This window comes from Hippocampus guttulatus, chromosome 14, assembly GCF_054856545.1.
Source record: "Hippocampus guttulatus isolate MCC_2025c chromosome 14, RoL_Hgut_1.0, whole genome shotgun sequence".
Classification (NCBI taxonomy): Eukaryota; Metazoa; Chordata; class Actinopteri; order Syngnathiformes; family Syngnathidae; genus Hippocampus; species Hippocampus guttulatus.
Window position 1 is genome coordinate 3,781,417 of NC_141274.1, and position 24,881 is coordinate 3,806,297.

The following is a 24,881-nucleotide window of genomic DNA, read 5'->3' on the forward strand; positions in this document are numbered from 1 at the left end:
GGGAGGAATTGACCCAGTGGTTTACATATGTGCCTCACAGTTTGAAACTTTAGTTTGTATTTTCTCTCGCTATGCTGCCCACCCCACACGTTAGTGATATTATCCTCTGTGTCGAGTCTTCGATGCGTATGCTGCAGCGGTAGGGTTCCCGGAGAGCCATTTTCTGCCTGTTTTCGAACTCTCCCTACTCCACAACACACCTGATTCAATTGTTAATTATCGTTTCAGAGCCTGATGTTGAGCTAATCATTTGAATCAGGTGTGCTGAAGTAGCGAGGGATCGAAAACAATAGAATATGGCTCTCGAGAAACCGGGTTTCCCTATCCCTGGTAGACCGAGTAGTAAACTGGGAGCGAGTATTCGAAGCGCGCACCGAGAAAAATGCTCCGGTGACGTAGTTGACAATCGAAACCGGTCGTATCACGTGACCTGTTCTGGAAGTAGATCGACGAGTTCAGCTCCTGATTTAAGCGGCGACGGATGCGGAGTGTGCTGCCATAAGGGTCAAATGCAATCCTCCTTTGCTCCCGCTGCCTCTTGTGTGAGTTCATTTTTTTTCCTACGACAATACACACTCAATGACTGCATTTTCCTCCATCCTTTCCACGTCAATTTCATTTTATGAGTAATCCATAGCAAAACTCTGCACAAGAAATCCTCCTTGCATGTCATGTCCACTTGATTGAGTGACATTTGAAGCCTCGACACACGAGTCAAACCAATTGCATGGAAAGCCTCAAAGCGTTTTAGAGCTTCATCTCACCATCATTACCACACATTCCACTAAAAACATCCACGGTGACTTGTCCATCGAGTGTGAACTGATTGGCAGGCAAAGAGTCCAGCTTGTACTCCACTTCAACCCAAAGTCATTTGCGATCAGGGGCTAGTTCAATTCAAGCCCCTCCAACTTTAATGCAGGATAAAAAGGAAGGACATCTTAAGTTTTTTTTTTTTATTAGGCAAAACAAATTACAATTTCAAGGAACAGGGCAGTGCAACGATGCAGGGCGGAACAATGCCAACATTTCTGCTTAGATATTTTAAAGGAACCACAGTTGCCAAACGGGTGCAATAAGAGTGGCCAAACAGGCACAAAATGTTTACATGGGACATCAGAAACCTGAGACGACAACAAATCCAGCCATGTTAAGAGACCTACCGATGTTGGCATTGTTTCACCACACAACTTCAAAGATGTACAAAACCACTTTTCATTCAACTGTACAAAAGCAGAACAAGCACAAATAGACACAAGTATACAGGATCTTGGACACAATGCCGTGTCCTTGCTGAGGTAAAGTGAGAACGAAGAGGTCTCTTTCACACTGCAACAGAAGAAAAATAAAAACAGTTATCACTAAGTAAGCAATAGATGACTTCAGAGACTATCCAGGAATGAAAACCAGCCCTCACCGCTAAACTTCCCATGCGCTTAGTGTCCCCCATTATCACCATTGGCTTTTTGCACAGCACACGTCTCCTGAGCATCATCTTGCTTGGCCTTCTTGACGACACCTTCTTTCACAGGACTCTCCTCTGGCTTCCTCTGAAACACGCACACACGTCTAAGTTAGACAACAGCGTAGGGCACGAGTGCCGTTCGGACTCCATCATTGTCATACCTTCTTTCTGACCAAGTGGCTGATATCAGAGACTGGAGCACTGGCAGCGGACCCGATGGCAGAACTGAATGTGGTGGTTGACGTTAAGTCGCTTGTCTGAGTCGGGGGGGAGGAGAAACAACATGAGCACGCGTTTGATTTTACACGCAAGCATGTATGCACAACCGGGGACATATTTCACAATCGGGGAGGACAGAATTGTTCAGGAGTGAACCAAAAACGATTGCTGGCGACACTCACTGCTGATGTGTCACCACTCTGTGCAGCAGACGAAGTGGAAGCGCCATCCTGAGAAGCACATTACAACAAGTAAGCTTGCTGTCAAACCAAAGATTTTTAGTGAGCCGCATGTCGAAAATCGCCCTACCAACACGGCCTTCATGGCGGTAGCATCTTCCACTTTCTCTTGGATTTCTGGCAGCAGAGCCTTCAGCTCCTCCATCTCCTGCCTCTCCTCAGAAAGCGCTTCAGGGCCAGCAGCCTTTGCGATAAGCTCTGTCAGATTTTCTGTGAAACAATGTGGTTGTATTGTGCGATTAGAAACAAGGGGAGAGACTGGAGCCATCTCACAAGACCGCAAAAAGGAACATGGTTCAGTTAATAAAAATAAAAAGGGAACACAAAACATTTGGGCTGCTCAGCCGAAAGATATCATTTTAGGATGAACCTAAAACTAAACTTTTGAACTCACGTGTCCAACTAATGGGAAAATCAAGTCCAAACTTCTCTTTACAATAAATATGTTCTGTGTCCCCCCATTAGCTTAAACTTTGTATTCTTATGAATATTATGTTTGTGCAATAGGAATTAGCTCGCTAATGCCACATGACCAGACTCAGAAAACAGGTGAGCCATTACTGTGGCTATCCGAGCGACTGACGTCATTTTCAGTCGACAGCATGTAGCAAAATGGCTGCCCCCTGAGACTGATTAAAAACGGGCGGATTTTGCTGCTCAATTCATCTTCCAAATTATAACCAGATAGAGAGGCCCCTGCACATGTCAAATAGTATCTCCCGTTACATTTAAATAGCCGCTGAATTTGAAATCTGGATGATGATGTGGATTTTAACTGTTATAATTACCCTTCAAACTGTTTGACAAAGAAAAACAGGTGTATCCATGAAAGTTGATCTGTCAAGCGGCTTGCCGGTAAATGTTAAGCGGGAACATCCTTGGAAAAATCCACTTAAAAAAAAAAAAAAACCAAACCTTGGTGGCAGTTTGAATTGTAAACGAAAACAACCGCGCTGGCCCTCGCTCTCACCCAGCCTGCTCTTGATGACAGAAACGGAACGGTTGAGCTCGTCGATGGCCTCTTTGTATTGCTGGTTCAAGGTGAAGGTCAGACCCAGTTGGTAATGAGTCTCGGCAAGGAGTCGGCTGTCGGCGTCCAAGTGTTTCAGCTGCAAGGAGAGACACTCCTGGAAGTCCTCCAAGGCTTGGGTGCAATTCCCTGTGGGGCGGCGGGGAGCGAGCGTTCATTTCTTGGGAAGCTTTGCGGCGTCTGCAAGGTGGCGTTCAGCCTCTTGAACGTACCCGACTCCACAGAAACTTCACCCAGCCTTAAATGGGCCTGAGCTGCCATGAGCTGGTCCTCCTTGGACTCTTTTCTATGTTGAGGACAAGAAAAGACAAAACGTTTGATGATTAGAGGGGCAACGATTAATCGCTAATCAAATTTACGGATTACTTTTGACAGCCAAATCGCTGAGAGATCTCGCGTCATTTAAAATTGTTCAATTGCGTTGTCTATTTTTCCGACATGCTATAGCCCAAACCACTTACTGAATCATAATTTGTCTGCACTGTAAATTTGTAAATTTTATATCCTGTTTTAGAATAAAGCAATGGAAATGAAAAGAGGTTTTTGTTTGATCCAATTCAACACCAAAATAAATTGACTATTAAAATAATTGTTAGGTGGAGCCCTACAATTTTAATGTTTATTTTGATATTACTGTGCAGGTCCGAACAGTCGACTTCTTGTTTATTTTATTACACAATTGTTAGGGAGCCCGCCCCAACTCCCCCCCCCCCCCAAAATAATTTGCACTCATTAACTTTGCCGTGTTTAAAAATAAATGAATAAATAAATAAGCTAAAACTGATACAATAACAAAAAAAAAAAAAAGATAAGTCAAAACAAAATTAAAACTCTCATGAAAAATCCCAAACTATTATCACCCTGCTCTGCACCGACCTCTTATAGATAACCTTGGCTACTTCCAGCATCTCCCAAGCCAACTGAAGGTTTCCCACCTCCTCTTCCTCTTCTTCGTTGCTCTCCTGCAAAACATTCATGTTAATTTTGGACATATGCTCGGCTACGCAGTTTGTTGTTGTTGTTGTTTTACCTTCTCTCTAGTGTCATTGTCCTCGCCTTCCTCCTCCTCATCTTCATCTCCTTCTGAAAACAACTTTGTTCAAATATTTCAGGGCAGACAACTGCGACCAGTCCAGGAGACAAACTCACCGTCGGCTCTTTTTGCTGGTTCTTCTTCCATCTTCTCAACTGGATCATCCACCTTTTTGTCGGCCATTTTGTCTCCTTCACCGGCTTCCATTTTGTCCGACGCGTCTGCATTTTTGTCTGCCGCGCTGTCTTCCGTTTTCTCCGACAGTTCATCTCCCTTCTTGTCAGTCGAATCCTGAACCTTTTTTTCCGTTTTATCAACCTTCTCATCAGTCGGGTCTTCTTCGTTCTTGTCTGTTTCTTGCTCTTCTATTTTGGGTGATGTTGGTTCTTGCGCTATGCTGTCCTCCATTTTGTCTGCAGGTTCTTCTACATTCCTGTCAGCTGCAGTTGCCCCTTCCTTATCTGCCAGTTCTTCCGTCTTGTCCACAGCTTCCCTTAGAAGCTCAGCTTTGTCCGCATCACTTTCCTCCACTTTTTTGTCTCCTTCCGCTTTCTTCTTTGCATCTTCAGGTTTCTCCGCCATTGCGTCATAAACTTGAACCCTCAACTCATCTCTGGTCTTTTCTGTTATGACAAGAGGGCACAGAAGTAATTTCAGAATTTTCAACCTAAAATGCACTAGAAATGACTGGTGAACCTATTTTGACCTTCCATAAACATTTCAATGAAAATGTCAAATTATTTGTGATTTCTGTACTTTGTATACAACTTGCTGTTCTCCAACTGGAGCTGAATGAAAGGTGTCCCTAATTTAAGTTGACCTGAAAATGTTTGAGTGCATTTTAGGTTTATCCTGAAATCTTGCCACTGGTCCTCACCCCAAAAGGCAAATCACCCTAAAACTTTGCGAGTACTGCATTTGACTTTTAACATGATTCACGCACCGTCAACATTTTCTGTGCCCTCCACGTTGGATTCTTGAGGTTTCTCGTCTTCGTCGCCTTCTGGGACTCCTTCCAAAGCATTACCAAGGACCGAGTTCTCCATCCTGCATCACAACACTGACATTGAGCTTTTCCTTTACTTAAATAATTCACAGAGAAAAAAAAAATCTCAAAAGCCAAAAAGATAGAGTTCATACCGTGCCAAATCCAACAGCGCTCTGCCACACCAAAAGAATGCCTCTGCACACTCATCTGCAGTGTCTCCATATGCTTTGGCTCTGAAAGCAAAACACCTCATTGTCAAGCCATCCATTTCCTATTGCGCTTGCTCTCATTAGGGTCATGAAGCTGGAGCCTAACCCAGCTAGCTACCTTAGGGAAGGAGGACTAGATTTGCAGTCGTTGAGGCTTCAGTTAACCGACCATGCATTTTTTTTTTCAAAAATGGGAGCAAACTGGAGTACATCCCTACTGCACCATGAAAGAAAATAAAAACAACTGGGTTGAGGTTCAGCCCATTATGACATTTCTTTAGTTGACCCAAGATCTTTGATTAAAATAATGAATTTTGGTTTAACAGCCTGTTTAATGCAGTAAAAAAAAAATTCTCATCAAGCAAACTCATGGTCACATCGGAAAAATAAGGCCAGGATTTAAAATGAATTAATAATTTTATGTTGCCTGGAGTCACTTTAACTTGAATGCAGGAATCAGACTTTTGTGCTCAAGAACCAAATTTGAACAAAACTTTAATTTTAAATAACTCTGTCGTGGTCTAATTTTCCTAATAACTTTATCAACAACTCACTTGACCAATGCATTGAGACAACTGTTAAACCTGTCCAGGTATGTAGTTTTGCCATTCTTTCTAAGTCGACGGCAGGTTGTGCAAAAAGTACTTAACATTCAACATTTGGAGTTCACTTTTCGATGCTACAGTGCATTTTTGGTCCATCCAGAAATTTCGCGCAGAAACTCAACATCGCTAAACTTTTGTGACCAATGTGGCTACACAAAGCTTTGGGGGTCTTTTTCAAATGCAGTTAACAGTTGCGCTTACAAAAGGCAACCTTAAGAAATAAGAACATTTGCGAAGAAAATTTACAAACACTCCTCGTCGACCAAGCTCACAATATTCCGCAGGCCTCCTGGAGCGTGCTCACCGCCTCCACCACTTTGCCCATCACCAGTTGGTTTTTCCCCGCACCGACGAGCTTGTTGGCCTCTTCCATGTTTTCTGAAACGCACGGACAAAACCAACCAAAACAATGTGTTGACGAAGAACAAAATTAGGAGCCAATCGACAACTGCTAGGAGCGCGTGCCAAACGGAGACTTTGAGGACACGCGCTTTGAAAGGAGCCCGTACAACGCCGATTTGCGTGACGTCGTGTTGTCGTGCGGCCTTGTTCGTGTGTTCGCATTTGGCGCCACTTATTCTTTGCGGCCCACTTCCGGTTCGGCGCGGGAGATTTCTTAAAGGCATAGCTCAGCTCCTTTTTGGACTTCACGTGATGATATCAATGGTGAATTGTCAGGGCCACTGCGGTCTTTTCTGCTGGCCTACTGTTAAGGAATTTATTCCTTACTGTGATTTTATTTAGCCCCTCTCTGTTGTTGGTTCTGTTCAAACACGAAAACAAAGAATGTAGAATGCTGTTGGAGGTATTTACTGCTCACTGTGATTACAAGCACCTTCAGTGCCCCTCGACCCCCACTACTTTTAGGGCCCCTCCGGAGGACATGTTTGACATCAAAAGAGTAACTGTTATCTCGAGCATCTGTGTTCCTGCCATCACATCAAAGATCAGACCAAAGACAATAGTGGGTAGTGGTGGTCTGGTCTCACCTCACCACTCCCAACCTTTCCCAGCTACACCGAGTCAGACGACATGTACATTCCTTTGTTTCCAGGATTTGCATCATTATCATATTGTCCCAATATATTCTCATGACTGCATTTTTTTCTACGCTTCCTGATGAAATCTGAGACTCACAGGAGCCCGAATCGATTCGTGTTGCGTTGTGATAAACTGGTGAAAAGACGACGTGATGTTGGGTCTTCTTCCACCTTATAGAGAGATAAAAGAACCTGTGTCCAAGGAGGGCCAAAAGCAAATTGACAGCTCCCCCTCCTCTACACCTACGAAGTATCAGAAGCCCGAGCCTACATTTATAATTTTCTTCCATGAAATTACAGTATATTAATTCATCCTAAACAATCTAATAAATTTTTTAATCAGACAAATGTAAACTTGTCAGGGGTGTACACACCCCAAAAAATGTAAAGTAAGAAAGACTGAGGATTATTTGACAATGTATCATTGATTGAGCAGGGTGTATACATAAAACAACTATAAAGCCGCCTATTAAATATAGCAAAGGCCCAATTATTGCATATCACTGTAAGTCAAGTCAAGTACAACTTTATTGTCAAATGCGCTGTATGTGCAACATACAGCACAGATGAAATTTCTTCCCTCTCAACCAGACAAGAGGAGCCGCTGCAGGTGCCCGCGCCGCCATCAAAAGAACAGTTAATGTAAAATAGATTGTCCTGACTCCTGAATGATTATCTTGTGATGTGTTAAGATTTCTTTTTTCCCACTCCAACTTCCTCAAAAAACTGCTTGAGAACTTTCACATTTTAACAATCTCTTACGATGTTATAAATAGAGTAAATGCAAAACCCACATCTCATTTTATGGGCATGTTTTGCGTGTACAGTAAGTGTGTGTGTGTGTGTGTGTGTGTGTGGAGCACATGGCTCTGTCACATCCTGCTGTGGTGAAGAGCATGTTTTTACCCTCCCACCGCTTCCATGGTTTCATTGCCTCGTTATACATGTCTAAACTTGGCATCCAAACACTGTCACACTGACACAAACATACCGGTACTCAATTTGCGTTGTCACTGCATACACAATAACTCACACAACACCCAAACCTCTCTAAGTGCCTCCATTCATCATCATTGTCCATACTGTGGTGAGTTTATTAATGATGGGGTATCTTTAAAAAAAAAAAAAAAATTAAAAAATATTCCTCGTCTCACCCCCCTCGGGTGGTGTCCGATATATAAAATAAAATAAAAAAAATAAATATTATACGGTATATATATATATATATATATATATATATATATATAAAATGTACATACATACATATATACATAAACACACGCACACACACACACTGAACCTGTGTTGTCAGGGATGTATAGAAGCATAAAATAAACTCGGTTGCTCTGAATTGGTGGAGGATATTTTCAGTAATTCAATAATACCTGCATTTTTAGAGATTATTCATCCATCATTACCACAACAACACCAACAACAAAAATCTGAATGTGTTTTAAGGGTGCATCAGGATCAAAATATATGCTGTGAATGTCCTTCAAATATCCGCAAGCAGCAGTTACACGCATTTTGTGATCTAGCAGATGAGAACAGCGTTTGATCAGTGCGATGCCTCAACAAGAGGTTATTATTGTGTGTGTGCCCTCTTATCTAGCACCTGATGCGGTGCCCATGGCAACAGCATGCGAGGACATCACTCAGTGACAGCAGAGAAATCAGAAGAGGTGGAGAGCAGCCTTAATTTGGTAAAAGATTCATATTTCAGTTTGAGAGTGCCCATATATTTAATTTGACATTTTGCTCAAATGTCAATATTTTTGTGAGGGATTTGGAGTTTGGGTTGTAAGCAGGTTAATTAAAGCCTCAAACATGAAGCAGTACGCTTAGCTGATGCTGTTGGCAAAAATCACGCAATAATGACTACAAAACAGTTTGAGAGTAAGGCATTGAAAATGGATTCTGTATATAGCTGGAGGGACTTTTTTAAAGATTAATATAAATCAACTAAAAGCATTCATTTCTTTAGAAAAAAAATGCCACAAGCAAGAAATGAGGAAATGCAGGACAGGTTAAGTACAGAGTGATGCAAGAAAGCACACGCGGTAAAGTGACTGCAAATATAATAGGGCATGCTGGGAAACAGGAAGCAAATTCGCCATAAAAATGGTTATTACATCCCTATTGAGCTATATTCTTTTTACAGATTTTCTGAATATGCTTCACTGATGTATGAATGTCCACAGAGTCAGTGTTGCACATTTCACATTTTTTGAATGTATTCTACAAAAATGTTTGTTTGTCAGTTAACTCTAAGACATTTTTAAATGGTCTACTTCTCTGAAGTGTTCTTCAATCAAGACCATTGTGCTTTTCTTTAATCAGCTGATTTTTTTAAACCTCTGTCATGGGGAGGGCTGAGCATGGCACTGTCAAAAGGTTTGTTGTTTGTGAGGGTTCGTCTTTTTTTTTCTAAACCTACTAGTATCAATCAACATGGCTAAAAGTAAGTGCTTAGTTTCATGTCCAAAGCTGTAAAAAGCTATGTTGAAAGAATTTTATCAACTATTCTGAATTTACATTTTCAGTAAATTGGGTGATTTGTACTTGTCTCACTGTAAATTAAATCCCAGATGTCTTTTTGTTGTTGTTGTATTGTCCAAACAATGACATTTGCTTGTGGGCTGGAGACTGGGAATAGCAGACTGTCAAGAGCACCACACATATTCAAACATAAAATTCAAGTCTAAATGTACGTAATTAGGTTGAGCTCCCTAACCCTTCCATGTATTCTCAACTTCAATTTCTCGTCATTTCTCTGTAATCTGCAGTGCTTTCAGGCCCGGTTTGCACCAAGGTTTCTGGAAATGTGCAAAGTCATGCTGTGTGGACTCACTGGAGGGGATGAGGGGAAGTGGAGAAAGTGAAATCCCGTTTCTGAGCCGTATTCACGCGAGAGGTGGCTTGCTTTATAAACTGTTGCCTCGCGCTGCGCCTGGTTCCCCCAGCTTTCCTGTTGAATACGCTCAAGTCGAGTAGTCAAAAAGGCTCCAACAAGGTACGTGTTGCAAGAAAAAATACGAACAAACGTTGCCTTTTATAGTTGACATTTGTTTTAAATAGCATACTTAACCGTTTTTCTCGTGTAAGAGTTCATTGTTGTATCGTGATGTTTTGTTGATGTAAATTGTTCAACAAGTGATTTTCGGGGAGAGCATGTTTAACTTGAGAAACGAGTTCATTTTATTTCTAAAGTACAGTTATGTACCTCTCATTTTAAACTGAAAGTAACGATTGTGTAAGTTTCATTTTCATTGTCGGTGTCTTTTGAAGCGAAGCAAGCTTTATTTCCAAAATGAAGTACGGTACAGAAGGGTAATGGCTTTAGATAGTGTATCGATTTGCCAAATTTATGTTCTTGTTCTGTTGGGCCAACCTTTCAAAAATCGAAATTAATTAATCAAGCACAAGACAAGAAAATGTAACTCGTCCTCGAGTTAACAAATGTGTCAGTCTTGAAGCAGTATAGATAGGATAAGATAAGAAAACCTTTATTCGTCTTGCAATGGAGAAATTACCAATTCACAGCAGCAAAGTTATGAAAGGAAGAAGTAGAACAACAAAATATAGACATAGATTAATAAAAGATACGGTTGGTGTGGTGCTAATTTCATGAATCTGTTTTTTTCCCCACTCTGTAGTATCCAGCGTTTCGTTGTCTATAGTTTTTAGTTTTGCTTTCACGTTCAGAATGACTGTTCACGTGAAAACAATTCCTGTTCAAAACGTTTGAATCCACATTTTATTTTATTTTGAGAGAGAGGGAGAGAGAGAGAGAGAGAGAGAGAGAGAGAGAGAGAGAGAGAGAGAGAGAGAGAGAGAGAGAGAGAGAGAGAGAGAGAGAGAGAGAGAGAGAGAGAGAGAGAGAGAGAGAGACTTAATTTTTTGGTTTGGTCTGTTGTACAGTTTGCGAAAGATGGCTGCAGGCAAAGCTCAAATCGGAAAGATGGCTCCAGATTTCACAGCTAAAGCTGTGATGCCAGATGGCCAGTTCAAGGACCTGAAACTATCTGACTACAAAGGTAACGCTTCATTCAATGTCTCGTTCAAGGGATGCATAGCTTTGAACCCGCTTGTCTTTGCACTTCCCGCTGCATAATACTTGAATATTAATGGCCTTTTTGTTGCCGGATGCCACCTGAACACGTCGTCACGTTGAGGCAGGCAAATATGTTGTCTTCTTCTTCTATCCACTGGACTTCACCTTCGTGTGCCCAACTGAGATCATCGCATTCAGCGATGCGGCAGACGAATTTAGGAAAATTGGCTGCGAGGTCATCGCCGCCTCCGTTGACTCTCACTTCTGCCACTTTGCATGGTATTTTATCACCGGAACACCTGCAGTATTTGTGTTGCCTTTGTCACTTGGGTACATTTTCACTTTGCATTTTCATAAGGACCAACACTCCACGTAAGGAGGGAGGTTTGGGTGCCATGAAGATCCCAATGGTGTCTGACACGCGACACACCATTTCCACAGATTACGGTGTTCTGAAGGAGGATGAAGGCATTGCCTACAGGTGAGTTGACAGTGTAGTGCCATGCTGGTACAAAGTAAAGAAAACATTGTTAGCTCCTGAGTTGATGGACCTTTTCTTACGACATGAAAAAGTCTCTTTGAAAAAACTTTTTTGCGCCAGCAAGGGTAACATACTGTACTAGAAAAACGACATCACAGAATTTAAAGGGAAACGATAGAATAAACTCAGTAGCCCCGCAATAAGAACATTTTGCAACAGCATGTGGACAGTGTCATCACATAAGAATGTAAACAATTCTGTTTACATTTACAACACCAGGGAATGTGAATGAGAAGAATGGGTGTAGTAGTGTCCGTGACTACTGTGCATGGATAATAAATATGCTGCATGCTGTCATGTGGACAAACAACAACTACCCATATGTGATTCAAACAAACCCTACCAATAGTAACTGTCAGTAGTAGAATGAGAGTTACTCATGAACATATTCCTCAATATCTTTTATCTTTTAAAAGTTTGCAGGCAAACGAAAACCGGTATTACAACACCCTTTAACAGTTTTACGTAAACATTCGCACAGCTGACTTCATCCTAGCTGTTGTCTATTCTGAAATTCATTGCAAATCTGAATTAACCTCTAGTTGTACGATGGACGCAGCAGATTGGTCAGATTGTTTTGTTTTGTTTTTTTGTCATATCACTCATTTTATGGCAAGTTATTGCAAGACTGGATTTGTGGCCCATGGCCTGATGATATATTCCATTCAGGCTTTCTCTATTTCCATGGCAACCTGGGACAGAGGAAGGACGTGAAGAACATGAATTCAAACTAAAAAAAAAAAAATTAAAATCGGCAACATCAGGGAGGATCAGGAGCCCTTGTACAAATTCATATCTCAATTGAATGGGTGGTAGTGAAAAAATAGAACCCTACAGCACCATCTGCTGGAAAGTGGGGCTCGTCCCCAGAATAAAATTCACCTTTTAATGTCAGACTAGTCGTCATTTGGCTCAATTGGTTCTACATCCCGCAATGTATTTTTTTTTCACATTGAATATAAAGAAAACGAATGTAAGGTAATGGTAATGATTTAATATCAACAATTAAAGGTGGAGTTAACAAAGCCAAAGTTCACTTCTCCCGTAATGTTGTGTTGTCACAGTCAAGACAAATTCGCCACACAAGAAGCTGACGTCATCCTCCATCTTGTATCTGAATATAGAATTCAGTGTTGTCTGTGTGACAGTGCACACACTGGTGTTAATATTCTTCGTTGCAGGATACTGCGTTGAAGGCACAGGCAGATAAAAACCAGGTCTACTCATATGCCTTTTTTTTCTTCAAAAAGAGTTCTAGATGTCTTGTGACATGCTCAATAGTGAGAGTTAGTGTTCTTGATCACACACTTTGCCATACATCTTCCTTTATATCTCAGGGGTCTATTCATCATTGATGACAAGGGGATCCTGAGACAGATCACAATCAACGACCTTCCCGTCGGCCGTTCTGTCGAGGAGACCTTGCGTCTGGTTCAGGCCTTTCAGTTCACTGACAAACACGGAGAAGGTATGTAATTATCTACCGCAGCTGCTGACCTTTTCATCAGTTACACCGGTCACCTAATTTGTATTTTTTAATCAGCGATGTAATAAAACTTTTCTAGATTTTTTTGCGCTGAGTCCAACTCTGTCCTCGTATTTTCTCTGGTGCCTCAAGTTTTTATAACTATAATAATAAATAAATCATTATCTTGATATGTAACATCGTACTGTAATATATTTCATGACATTTATGAATTAAGGGCTGTATTCAACAACAGGGATTTTGTTTCCTGAAACTTCAGCACGTGGTAAAATCCGTATTGCACAAGCTTTAATTGGTCAAACTAAAAAAAAAAAGAGAGAAAATATCTCCAAGACCTGATGTGCTGGGAAAAAAATCTGTGTCCAAAATAAATGTTTAGAAACATAAAGTTGTCTCTGATTAAAATTTGCTGTTGACCAATATTTGCACTATTGTTTGCATGCATATATAGTAAATGTACGATATGTCTGCGTTAATTGTGGCACATTGTTTTGCTTTCATGTACCGTAACTGTCCGGGACTCACTGTAAGTGTTTCGTTTCAGTGTGCCCTGCCGGCTGGAAACCAGGAAGTGACAGCATCAAACCTGACGTCCAGAAGAGCAAAGAGTTCTTCTCCAAACAGTGATAAGCCCAAGGCCAACGTCTGCTCCCTGCTCTAATATCTCATATCCATATTTGCAGAAAATACGTTTTTTACATTTCGTTTGCGGAGTGAGTTTTAGTAAGCATGTTCCATTTCATTGTCTTGTGCATCATGAAGACCAAACTGTATTGTTTTGAGGTTTCATATACTGGTAGCTAAATATCTTTGTAATTCCTTATTGTAAAACCATGAAGTGGAAATGAATCCAGAAGATGTTTCACTTCATTTTTCCTCTGAGAGAAAGCAGATAATCTTAAAATTCAGTGCTCCCTGACAATTTATTTAGCATTTCCTATTTCAGTGAAACTACAAGTTAAGTCACAAGGCCAATGTTTTTCCCCCCAAGCTTTTTGTTTCATTATGACTGAAAGACGTGAATATCCACTGGTTTCCTCATATTTAGGTATAGCAGTTAACACCACATAAAAAATATGAAGACAATAGTAGGAATCTTTTATTGTAGTTAATACTGCTGTTCAGTGATATATATATATATATACACACACAGTGTGTGTGTGTGTGTGTATATATAGATAGATAGATATCTATATATATAGATATAGAGAGTTACGAATTTAATAACGTCACAATTCAGCTGCGAGTTTTCGGTGACCTCTGGGTTGAAAGTGCTTTGAGAGAATTTAATTCCTCAATGACAATAGGCCTAAATTAACTCTAGCAGAGCACAGAGAGTGGGATCCAATTAGCTTTTGCGGTTTCTTCTACTGGTGAATCCGTAAATTTAGCTGCTGCTAATCGATATTAAACGTCGCTCACCTTGATCACTAAAGCTATTTTAAGCATAAACTGACAGTGTGTCGTGAATTTTTCATATATACAGTAGCCAATATTGGTCTCGATTAACAACAACAGGAAACAATTAATAATCGTAGGCGACAGCTAATTAGCTTTAGCAACACCTGGCCGAATTTTTGAAAAGAACAAAAATGGCAGCTGTAACGGGCATCAAGAAGAAGGTGGATACTGCCGAGGTATGGTAATAAGATATTACTCAACTTCTCGTTTAAATTTCAATCAGATTTGAATCAGTATACGGTGTAAAGTATATAAAATACTTTTAATACTATACAGTATTAAAACCCGTGTACGTGTATTTGGTGTAACTGCGCCATCTTGTGGCTCGTACTACAGTATGAATTGTTCCTTCGTTGGTAATCAAACGTGTGCTCTAAACTTTCATTCCTTGGTAATCAAACGTGTGCTCTAAACTTTCAAAGTGGACTGGATTATTTCCCAACGACCTCGACAACAAGCAGGGGTCCCTTGTCTTTGTCAAGAGGATGATGGCTGTGGCTGTGTCCTCCATCACCTACCTCAGAGGCATTTTTCCTGAAGATGCCTACTGCTCAAGATATTTGGAAGGTGATCACCAACAGTACGGCTAACTTTAGGGACTCAATGAATTCACACACACAATAGAAATGTGAATATTAAACCATACATCATTAACAGTACAGTACAACCAACCTTTGACTATGTTTTCAACAGATTTGTGCATTAAGATTTTGCGGCAAGACTGCAGGACTACTGGAGGCAGCAAAGTTGTCAAATGGTGCTCACAATAAGTTCTACCTTTCTGATACAGAACAGACAACAGTTTTTATGACTTTATTTAATGGTGATGCTCTTGTTCAGTGCGTCACAGCCTTTAAGCCAAGACCGATATTTTACATAAGGAAAAAAATATGGCATAATACCAAACACAAATACTTACTCTGTGAAATCTGGGCCTGTTTAATGGAACACAAAGCACGCAGGAAGTCATGATTTACTTTGTTGTAGTCGTATGAATGGAAAAGGGTGGAGATGCGGATTTGTTGTACCTTCTGCCTTAGCTGGCATGAACAATATATGCTTGAAATTAATAAATGATAATTTCCAGAATAATGATATGCTCTCTGGTTCACCAGAAGCAATAAAGATGGATCATCTCAATGATGTTTTTTACCCACTTTTTCACAACTTCAGTGGTGGTTTAATCACAATAATCTTTTTTATTCAGGCTGATTGGCTGTTTTGATGCATTGGAGAAACAATATGTACGTATATAAATATTTTACCAAATTTTTTAAATTCACATATCCCATCTTGCCTGATTTTTAAAAAATGTTCTCCTCGTAACAGCTACAGATTGTGTTCATCGGGGTAAGTAACTCAATTAAGTGAAGACAGAAACTACAGCTAAAACACCAAATAACTGCCACTGAGTGTGGTTTGTTGTGCCTTCTAGCTGTACACCAATCCTGCTGAACCCAATGTAAGTTCTCTCAATACTGAAATCTTTATTTCAAGCTTGTCAAGCATTTAAGGATAACCGAAAATAAACAAGTGGTCTCTCTGTTTTCAAGCGCATTATTGAGTCCTACAGTTTCAAGTTCAAGTACACAGAGTCAGGTCCAGAGATGGATATACTTAGGTTTGGAAGGACACTCTGTTGTTTTTGCTGGTCTTGTTTGAACTCAAATGAGTTGGTGGTGAAATAACCATTGTGAAATCACAGGAACAATGGTGGTGAATTGAAGGTCGCGTTGGAAGAAACCAAGAGAGCGAGCGTGCTGCTGATCAGGAAGCTATTCCTGCTCATGCAGAACCTTGACGTCCTTCCCACAAATATCCACCTGAGCATGAAGCTCTACTACTATGACGACAGTGAGCCACCACAAACATCTGAGCCAAACCAAATGAGTATCAATGATTGTTCGTATCGAAAACATCCTATGCTCTTGTTCTTCCCAAGTCACTCCAGCGGAATATGAGCCACCAGGCTTCAAGGAGGGCACATGCGACAGCCTGTGGTTTGAAGGCACGGCCGTGCACTTCACGGTGGGTGATGTACAGACGGCTTTCCATACCTTTCAAGTGCGAATGTCTGCTGAGAGAAGTCGGCTAGAGAAGCTTCAAGATGAAAATCATCTGAAGGATACCAAGCCGATTATCACTTCAGGGAAAGAACCCGACAAGGTAGAGTCATTTAAGTGCAGCTACTACTACTCAATCTGCCTTATCATTCATACGCCTTTTCCAATTGAAATATTAGTGTTCAAGTTACACCGGCGATAAATTACTTGACAATACACATCCTTAAAATGGTGAATTTACTTTAACAATCGAAAACGTTTGTTGCAGTTAAGATCGCAAACTGAAAATAACGCCAACAGTTGAATTTTCATTGTGGAAAGGGGTCGCGGGGCATGCTGGAGCCTATCCCAGCTGTCTTCGGGCAGTACACCCTGAACTGTCTGCCAGCCAATTCCAAACTGTGAAGCACAAGATTAAAGTACCATACCTCCCTAACTCCATTTTGCATTACAGGGCCCTGACAAGATAGTGTATGCTGATAATGAGCAGTGCCCTGAAGATGGTAAGTTGATCTGCTGCTGTCATTTGAGATCTGACGTCTATATAAAGTGATTCACTCTAAACGTGGCTTCGTACAGAGCCAGCATGGTTCAAGAAACCCACAAAACTTGTGGTCAAGGTATGCTGCATTCAAAGCACAGTCACATAAAGCACGGACAGGAATGTTATGCTTACCATTGTGTCTATTTTAGAGAAAGGCACCAGCCAAAAACGAGACAAGAAAGAGAAGACTTTAAGTGTGACATTTACCAAAACGATAATCAGCATAGTAGTCACAAATGTACTGTTCCTCCTTTTACTCACATTGAACACCATCGATTGTAATCTCGCATCACATTATTTAATTTCAAGACGTTTCAATGTTTTACTACTCACAAGGCAGCCAATGTGACATTTGTAATTGGAGCAGCATACAGTTTAAAGCAAACTATGTGAATTTGCGTGTTCTTAAATTTATTTTTCAGTGAGCGTTCAATAAATAATATCCTAATAAAAAGATGGATTCGGGTTTTTTTGTGCATAAAAATAAAAGCCAATCTGCAAAAAGGCACACGGCACAAATTATGTGAGCCAATTAACATTGCAAAAAAAATATTAAAAATCAGTCCATAATACTGAAAACCTAACTTCACATTTGCAACAGTCATCCAAATATTTCAGAGGCCACTTTGTATAGTCGACCCCAAATATGTCTCAGGGAGTGCAAAACTGTTTGATGGCTCACTTAACAATCAGTCAACGCGTAGAGGAAGCATGGGCGTCCCCTGAGTGATGTGTCATTTTACTTTACTCAGTCAGTGTTCCACTACTTCCTGCTGGTTGGCCTTTCCTAGAAGAGGCTGTCAACATCCCCCATCTCCACGTACACCGTCTTCAGCTGCGAGTAGTGTTCAATTGTCACCTGGCCATTCTCCCGCCCTATGCCTGGTCAAGACAGGGAATTTTGTCAAGAGTGTACTACCAAGATTTTTTTTTTTTTGACATAAAGGTGGTGGTGGTTTTGGGAAAAACATGGTGATTCAGAGCATAAAATACCTGACATTTTAAAGCCTCCAAATGGAACCTCCACAGGAGTGATATTGTAGTTGTTGATGAAACAGGAACCAGCTTTGAGTTGTTCAACCACACGGTGGGCACGCTGCACATCCCTGAACACACAAGTGACAATATTTAAAAGAGTATCTGATACTAAAAGTATGGTCAACTTGATATCTGGTTGTGGTACACATTTTTGGTCAATTATTATATATACACAGCCACCCTCAATTGTGGGTTCTGGGTTTGCGGCCCATCATTTTGCTTTTTTTTTTTTGGGTTGGTTTCACCGTGATCTCATTTCATCTATTAAGATCGTAGCAGGGCGGCGCAGTGGTTGATTGGTTTGCAAGTTGGCCTCATAATGCAGAGTTTCAGGGTTCGGTTCTGGCTGCGGCTTTTCTGTGTGGAGTTTGCATGTTCTCCCCGTGCCTTGCATGGGTTTTCTCCGGGTACTCCGGTTTCCTCCCACATTCCCAAAACATGCATGGCAGGTTAATGGAACACTAAATTGTCTCTAAGTGTGGTTTTGAGTGTGAATGATTGTTTGTTAATGTGTCCCCCGCCTACTGCCTGAAGACAGCTGGGACAGGGTCCAGCATGCCCACGGCCCTTGTGAGGATAAACGGATGACAAAATAGATGGATGGATGGAAAATTGTAGCTGTTGCGTTGTTGGTGAAGAGATCGATTCTGTCGGCCATTTTTGTTCCCATATGCAGCGTCATCGTGCTGCGTCCAATCCTAACCTGGTGAAAACTCCTGCAGCTAATCCCATTGTGGTGTCATTGGCTCGCTGCAGCACCTCCTTTTCTGTGTCGAAGGACAACACAGACATGACGGGACCAAAGATCTCCTCCTTTACGCAGGTCATGTCATCTCTGCAGTTGGCTAGTGGGAAAACAGCACGGATGAGAATGTGGACAAAAAACAACAACTAATAACATCCCATTCGAAACCTAAATATGACCTGGGGGGTAACAGACAACGCTTACCCAGAACGCATGGCGTCATGTAGTATCCATGTCTGAGTTTAGCGTCTGAAGGGACGAAGGCTTCACCCCCACACAATACAGTGGCCCCCTAGAAAGATGTTTTGAAATATAAATGAAATTGAAGGAAATAAATATGAGTCCATAGGTTGGATGAGTTTGGAGAAAGAATTTGCACTAAATCCCATCAAACACTTGGGATAAATGAAGTTTTGAGTCAGTCTCTTTTAGTTTTTTTTTTTCATTTTGAAATTGAAAAGGCCTGATGTCTTGATATTTTTTATATGGCGTATAAGGTTTAGTCAAGGTGAAATTTAGTCATCTTTACGTTTGCTGTTTAATCGCAGAACTTCAAATGAGCAAATCAAGCTTGCTAAAGGAATATGAGGTGATGGCCAAGCTGTAGATTGATTTCCATTATTGTTGTGAATATAATATAAATGTCAAAAGGGGGAAAAAAATGGGGTTTTTTTTACCCTTTTGTGATGACACATTGAATTTTTGCTAGTTGTCACGATTCGCTAAATGACACTCTTCAGTCATACCTCCTTTTTCGCCTGTTCCACAAAGGCGAGGACTTTGTCAAGATGTGGCCGGCTGACCAGTGCTCCCATTTTGGTAGTCTCCAATAGCGGGTCGCCAATTTCAATGGCCTGGGTCCTTTTGACAACTTCATCCACAAATTCATGCAGAATTTCCTTCTGGACAAAAACTCTTGTGCCATTGCTACAAACCTGTGATGTCGCACAAGCACAAACTGACATGACTTTGTAGTTTCATTTCGTGGTATGACTTGAAGGGAAGTCCATTCTACCTGGCCTTGAGAAAGGAAGTTGGCCATTAGAGCGCCCCGTACAGCGTTCTCAATGTGACTGTCCTCAAATATGAGCAGTGGGGATTTCCCACCAAGCTCTAATGTCACTGGTTTGACCCCTTTGGACGCCATTTCCATTATCTGTGGAATCACACAATAAAATAGCCATTGGTTATTTCAAATCGATGACAGTTCAATTGTCACATGTTGGCAGTAAGCTAACATGTTCCATAACTTCTGGTAGCAACAGTGAAATCCCACAGTGCAACATTCTTGCTCAGAATGTCAAGTACACTTGCCCTTTTAGTAGAATTGAATGATTCTATCCCATCCATCCATCCATTTTCTGATCCGCTTTATCCTTACAAGGGTCATGGGGCATGCTGGAGCCTATCCCAGCCCTCTTCGGGCAGTAGGGGGCGGACACCCTGAACTGGTTGCCAGCCAATTTTAGGGCATACAGAGACGAACAACCATCTGCACTCACGCTCACACCCAGGGCCAATTTTTTGAGTGTTCAATCAGCCTGCCATGCATGTTTTTGAAATGTGGGAGGAAACCGGAGTACCCGGAAAAAACCCACGCAGGCACGGGAAGAACATGCAAACTCCACACAGGGAGGCCGGAGCCTGGCTTGAACCCACGGCCTCTGCACTGTGACGTCGATGCGCTAACCACTGGACCAACGGGCCGCCTATTTAATGATTCTATTTAGGTTAAAAAAAAAATATATATATATATATATATATTGGGAGGGATCTACACAGAGTATATAAAATGTAGTTTTTTGGCAGTTTTTCAAGTGATTTCACTTTGTTGTGTGTGTCTGCACATGAAGGAGGAAGGATGAAGGAACATCCCAGTGTACACATTTTTTAAACCGTAGGAGTGAGGTAGCACGGTGGGGCAGGTGATTGCCTCTGCCTCGAACGCGGCAAGTGCCTTGACACCTTCTCCTCTATGCTTCCGTGGTTTTTGTCCAGGGACTCTCATGTCCGCCTATATTCCTAAAACATGCATTTTAAGTGGATAGAAGACTAAATTATTTGTGAATGCTAGTTTTAGGGCAATGATGTTCTTTCTGTGCGCGCACATGCACTAAATGATTTGACAGGCATGCACACGAACAGTGCTGAGGAAACTGACTAGCGTTTATCAAACCCAGTCCTACTTTCCATAGACCCAATTTCCATGATTTTCTTTTTATCCTAACTGTCAAGTCCTTGAGGGACTGAAACCCCCCCCCCCCCCCCCCCCCACACACACACGCAAATACCCCACAGTCTGTATAATGTTAAACTCACTTTCTGTCCAGTTGGCACACTCCCAGTGAAGGAGACCTTTGCCACGTCAGGGTGGTGGCAGAGTAAACTTCCTGTCTCCTGCCCCCCCTGCACCACGTTGAGGAGTCCCTCTGGAGCTCCTGCTTCAGCAAAGATCTCTGCCAACATGACCGCTGTCACAGGTGTCACCGGGGATGGCTTGAACACCATGGTGTTGCCTGATTCATGAAACGCAAGAGAGAAAAAAACTGATTGACATGGGCTATGTCTGCAATATAAGACAAAGTCCCCGATGTACAATTCATAATTCTCTGAATTATGTATTTTTATCCTATTTTCATAAAAGAGTGAACTCAACGACTGATGTTAAAAGGAGATTGTGAGAAGAGACGAGTACACATAGGAAGTTAGGAAAAATATGGGGACTCATATTCAAAGCGGCAAAACAGGCGTCACCATACATCGTTATCAGAGCAAAGACAGTCTTCTTTTGGTTGGAATTGTTACTTTGAACTTATTTTTACACCCCTACGTGACAAAGTCAATTAAAATGTTGCTTGTTTTGAGCGACAAGGGGTAACAAAGGTTTTATGGGTTGGGCCCTGTTGGAAAGGATTGCGTGTCCAACCTTTGCGGTTCCACTTCACTGCATCATCTAGCTACAGTGCCATTTATTGGTCAAATATATTTTCGGGGCAGAGTGTTTTGGGGAAAAAAAATCCCATACCACAGGCCAGTGCTGGGGCCGATTTCCAGGCAGCAATCTGGAAAGGGTAATTCCAAGCACCGATGCCAACACATACGCCCAAAGGCTCCCTACGCGTGTAGGCGAAAGATCCACCTGGCAACTGCACATGCTGGCCTGGGCAAATTCAAAACAAGACAACCGATAAGGACTCATTTGAACAATTTGACTTTATTACTATACTGTATCGAGAAAAATAGATGTGAAATGGCAGCATGTCGTGTTTTTTGTCTTTCTTGAAGTGGTTGAACTCCCACGTTGTGGTGTACAAACCCGAAAGGGTGCTGGACAGTCCCGCATAGTACTCGATACACAATCGGGCTGAGTCCACGTCCAGACGGGCCTCTGTGATGGATTTCCCATTGTTGACTACTTCCATTTCGGCAATCTCCTCTCTCCTTTTCTGTGCATGACGAGCAAAAGAAGAGGTCAAATGCAGCCTTACAGGCAGAAGCTCAACTCAGCTTTATTTATAGAGCACTTTCAAACAACCACAGCTGCTCTACATAAATCAGCATGTATTGTATTGTATTGTATTGTATTAACCTTAAGGTTAAAAAAAAAAACAGACATCCCAGCCAACAGGACACTATATAATCAGAACAGAATAATAATTTATGTAGTCCCATTCAATAATCTGTCATTTAAAACTCATTCAGTACCAGCCAATTCTAGACCAAGTCTGAAAAGACGTTTAAAAACGTCTTTGGGGTTGAATGAGTGAAAAGACGTCTAGACTGCAGTGAAGGTAAGGAACAAAAAAATGAAACACACCTCAATGGTGTGAGCAGCTTCTATCATCACCCTTGCTCTCTCCATCCCAGACATTTTACTCCAAGGACCAAAGGCTGACTTGGCCGCCTCGACAGCTTGGCCTACCTCTGTGGAACCACATGGCTCCAACGTGCACAAGACGCGCCCTGCAAAATAAAGTAAGTTGAACACAAAGTTCAATTGACTGTGTAGACTCCTCATTCATCCATGTCATGATAAACTGCTAAAGGGGAATCGAGGCAACCGGAATTTTTCTTGTTTGTTGAAGACTGAACAAACAAGAAATGTCCGGTTGCCTCAATTCAACCGTTGCGGGCAAAGTTCAGTACTTAGGTCAATACAAATCATCTCGATCTTATAATCAGAAAAGAATTTCTGCTGAACAACACACGGCTTTATTTAACCGCTATAAGAAATTCCGAGGCAGCACACCCAATGATTCAATAACATTAAGTACAGGTAATTATTTTCACTCTGGTGTTATCGGTCTGTCATATCACTGTGGATGTATCTTGACCCCCCTCTTCTTGAAACTACATTTCTTTTGTTCATCGAGTTTTGCACACGTCATTCAAGGTACCGCCACAGCATTTCATCAGATTGAGGTCTGGACTTTGTCCAATTGCGACACATTGATTCACGCTCCTTTTTTTTTCTCCAGCCATTCTCTTGTAGATTAACTGGTGGTGGGATCACACCCCTTTTGCATGACCCAACTGTGACTCATCTTTTTTCTTGCCAGACTGACTCACATTTGACTCTTGTCTATTTTAGTCTATTGAGGAGTTAATGACTGACTGACCTAAAGGTGCCCAGGTTCTCTGGTTTAAAAGCAAGCCCAAATAATCACTCCTCCATCACATGGCTTGCCAGTTTTTTGTATGTATAAGATCTGGGTGCTGATATACTCAGTTGTTTTTTTTTTTTTTGGGGGGGGGGGGGTAAACATGGGTTTGTCTGTTATGGGCAAACATTTCCCGCAAACGGATAAGCCATGTTGACATATTTTGTTTTGGAGTTAAGACGCGTTCTCCTGGAAACATTGGATTTTTTTTTGCAGATGTGGACACTCCTTCCCATTGTGTGGAACAATGAACTAAAACTGTTTTGTCTTATAACGCCTCCCAGATTGTTGCCCAACAACAACTGTTTCACTAAAATCATTACACATGTCTTTCTTCCTTGGTATTGCGTTAATGAACAACAGAACGCTCCAAGGAAGCAACCAGCTAACTTTTAGGCCATCACGCCTGTTGATGATCAGTTGTATTCAGTACTTGAATAAGTAGTAACCTCTTAAATACCACGTAATGTGATACTGGTGTTAAATCTGTGAAAAATATGCATAACTTTAAAATGGAAAGAATGAGTATTTTCTTTTCCAAGTGATGGTAGATGAGAAGTGGTGTATAATGTATGCAGATCTGTTTAAGTCAGAGTTGCATGCGTCTTACTGTTTGAAGCCACGTGATGTAAAACAACAAAATAAATGCAAATACATAAAGTAATGCGCATTAAATGTATCCCGAATGTTAAAGGCAATATTAAAAGCCAAATGGATCTTTTTGTTGAATTTCATTACCTGTTGCAGGCTCGAATACGTTTTCCCCATTGTTCCTTTCTTTGCTCGCCTTCCTTTTTCCACCCCAGAAATTCAGCGGGGCCGTTATGTTCGCGTAGCCCGAGGAGAGGCTTCGTACTGCAGCCGACAACGGAGTCGCCCTCCGCAGCATGTTAAGCTTGGTGGTTCGGCTGCTTTCAGTTGGGACTGCAAAGCACACGCTGTCAACTCGCAGGAGAGAAACTTGGTGTTCACTTAACGCATGTTATGTTTCACTGGAGCAAAACTTGCCATGGGCTATGTTTGCAAAAGGCGTAAAAGCAGTGCAACTTTCTTCTTTTTAAAATTTACGTTTACGTTCGCTTCTGCAGATTAACCTTGGAGGCGGGACAAACTAAAACGTCATTGTACGTCTAATACGATTGGATGGGTTTTTTTTAGACCGGAAATTTTAATGTAAACTAATTACAACATATCGAGTGCAACATTTATGCCGAGTAAAACTGAAATAATAATAACATAAATTATAAATTTACATTACCCAATTCTAATTGGACTTGGAGGCAGGACATGCGATATACGTCCTGTACGTTTCACACGATTGGATATAGTTTCCTGACCCGAAAATTTGATATTAAAAATCACTCCCCTTAAAACACTTTACGTGCCAATTTTGTGATTCTTAAATATAATTAAAAGCAAAAATAAGCACATGTAAAATGCCAAAAATCAAATTTCACGAG

General features: G+C 41.3%; 4 protein-coding genes across 5 annotated transcripts; 2 read left to right on the forward strand and 2 right to left on the reverse strand.

Moving 5' to 3' along the window:
• Positions 1–955: 955 nt before the first annotated feature.
• On the reverse strand, positions 956–6,320 carry LOC147194498 (histone-binding protein N1/N2-like). Of its 2 annotated transcripts, none has more exons than XM_086128277.1 (13): positions 6,061–6,320; positions 5,127–5,207; positions 4,930–5,033; positions 4,103–4,609; positions 3,984–4,033; positions 3,830–3,915; positions 3,166–3,239; positions 2,894–3,082; positions 1,994–2,133; positions 1,867–1,914; positions 1,627–1,722; positions 1,418–1,550; positions 956–1,329 (listed from the first exon to the last, which is right to left on the reverse strand). In XM_086128277.1, the coding sequence occupies exons 1-12, from the start codon at positions 6,159–6,161 to the stop codon at positions 1,437–1,439; spliced, it is 1,590 nt and encodes a 529-aa protein (XP_085984403.1). In that variant the 5' UTR covers positions 6,162–6,320; the 3' UTR covers positions 956–1,329; positions 1,418–1,436. The 2 variants fall into 2 exon arrangements, with proteins under 2 accessions (XP_085984403.1, XP_085984402.1); XM_086128276.1 differs by having other exon boundaries at positions 3,984–4,036.
• A 3,371-nt stretch (positions 6,321–9,691) lies between these two features.
• Positions 9,692–13,765, forward strand: prdx1 (peroxiredoxin 1). The gene is made up of 6 exons (XM_086128441.1): positions 9,692–9,841; positions 10,750–10,865; positions 11,008–11,161; positions 11,241–11,363; positions 12,761–12,891; positions 13,454–13,765. The coding sequence occupies exons 2-6, from the start codon at positions 10,760–10,762 to the stop codon at positions 13,534–13,536; spliced, it is 597 nt and encodes a 198-aa protein (XP_085984567.1). The 5' UTR covers positions 9,692–9,841; positions 10,750–10,759; the 3' UTR covers positions 13,537–13,765.
• A 393-nt stretch (positions 13,766–14,158) lies between these two features.
• Positions 14,159–17,272, forward strand: zte38 (zebrafish testis-expressed 38). The gene is made up of 11 exons (XM_086128440.1): positions 14,159–14,937; positions 15,064–15,127; positions 15,578–15,614; positions 15,700–15,720; positions 15,806–15,832; positions 15,924–15,991; positions 16,076–16,224; positions 16,313–16,536; positions 16,888–16,936; positions 17,013–17,053; positions 17,127–17,272. The coding sequence occupies exons 1-11, from the start codon at positions 14,856–14,858 to the stop codon at positions 17,169–17,171; spliced, it is 807 nt and encodes a 268-aa protein (XP_085984566.1). The 5' UTR covers positions 14,159–14,855; the 3' UTR covers positions 17,172–17,272.
• Positions 17,167–24,476, reverse strand: aldh9a1b (aldehyde dehydrogenase 9 family, member A1b). The gene is made up of 11 exons (XM_086128438.1): positions 24,160–24,476; positions 22,578–22,723; positions 22,077–22,206; positions 21,786–21,920; positions 21,080–21,276; positions 19,776–19,916; positions 19,507–19,695; positions 18,965–19,052; positions 18,719–18,860; positions 17,971–18,083; positions 17,167–17,859 (listed from the first exon to the last, which is right to left on the reverse strand). Exons 1-11 carry the CDS (start codon positions 24,308–24,310, stop codon positions 17,765–17,767), a joined length of 1,527 nt encoding a protein of 508 aa, XP_085984564.1. The 5' UTR covers positions 24,311–24,476; the 3' UTR covers positions 17,167–17,764.
• Positions 24,477–24,881: the final 405 nt, after the last annotated feature.

What these genes read in the sequence shown, in the direction of transcription:
- LOC147194498 (XM_086128276.1), bottom strand. Translation starts at nt 6,161, where the DNA reads ATGGAAGAGGCCAACAAGCTCGTCGGTGCGGGGAAAAACCAACTGGTG. An exon ending in GCCAAGGTTATCTATAAGAG is followed by an intron (nt 3,240 to 3,829) that starts GTCGGTGCAGAG and finishes TCCTCAACATAG; the next exon opens with AAAAGAGTCCAAGGAGGACC. An exon ending in CCGCCATGAAGGCCGTGTTG is followed by an intron (nt 1,915 to 1,993) that starts GTAGGGCGATTT and finishes TGTGCTTCTCAG; the next exon opens with GATGGCGCTTCCACTTCGTC.
- prdx1 (XM_086128441.1), top strand. Translation starts at nt 10,760, where the DNA reads ATGGCTGCAGGCAAAGCTCAAATCGGAAAGATGGCTCCAGATTTCACA. An exon ending in GAAACTATCTGACTACAAAG is followed by an intron (nt 10,866 to 11,007) that starts GTAACGCTTCAT and finishes ACGTTGAGGCAG; the next exon opens with GCAAATATGTTGTCTTCTTC. An exon ending in CACTTCTGCCACTTTGCATG is followed by an intron (nt 11,162 to 11,240) that starts GTATTTTATCAC and finishes CATTTTCATAAG; the next exon opens with GACCAACACTCCACGTAAGG.
- zte38 (XM_086128440.1), top strand. Translation starts at nt 14,856, where the DNA reads ATGATGGCTGTGGCTGTGTCCTCCATCACCTACCTCAGAGGCATTTTT. An exon ending in CTGCTCAAGATATTTGGAAG is followed by an intron (nt 14,938 to 15,063) that starts GTGATCACCAAC and finishes TGTTTTCAACAG; the next exon opens with ATTTGTGCATTAAGATTTTG. An exon ending in TGAGCAGTGCCCTGAAGATG is followed by an intron (nt 16,937 to 17,012) that starts GTAAGTTGATCT and finishes GGCTTCGTACAG; the next exon opens with AGCCAGCATGGTTCAAGAAA.
- aldh9a1b (XM_086128438.1), bottom strand. Translation starts at nt 24,310, where the DNA reads ATGCTGCGGAGGGCGACTCCGTTGTCGGCTGCAGTACGAAGCCTCTCC. An exon ending in ACTTCCTTTCTCAAGGCCAG is followed by an intron (nt 19,696 to 19,775) that starts GTAGAATGGACT and finishes GCGACATCACAG; the next exon opens with GTTTGTAGCAATGGCACAAG. An exon ending in TGGAACAGGCGAAAAAGGAG is followed by an intron (nt 19,053 to 19,506) that starts GTATGACTGAAG and finishes ACATCTTTCTAG; the next exon opens with GGGGCCACTGTATTGTGTGG.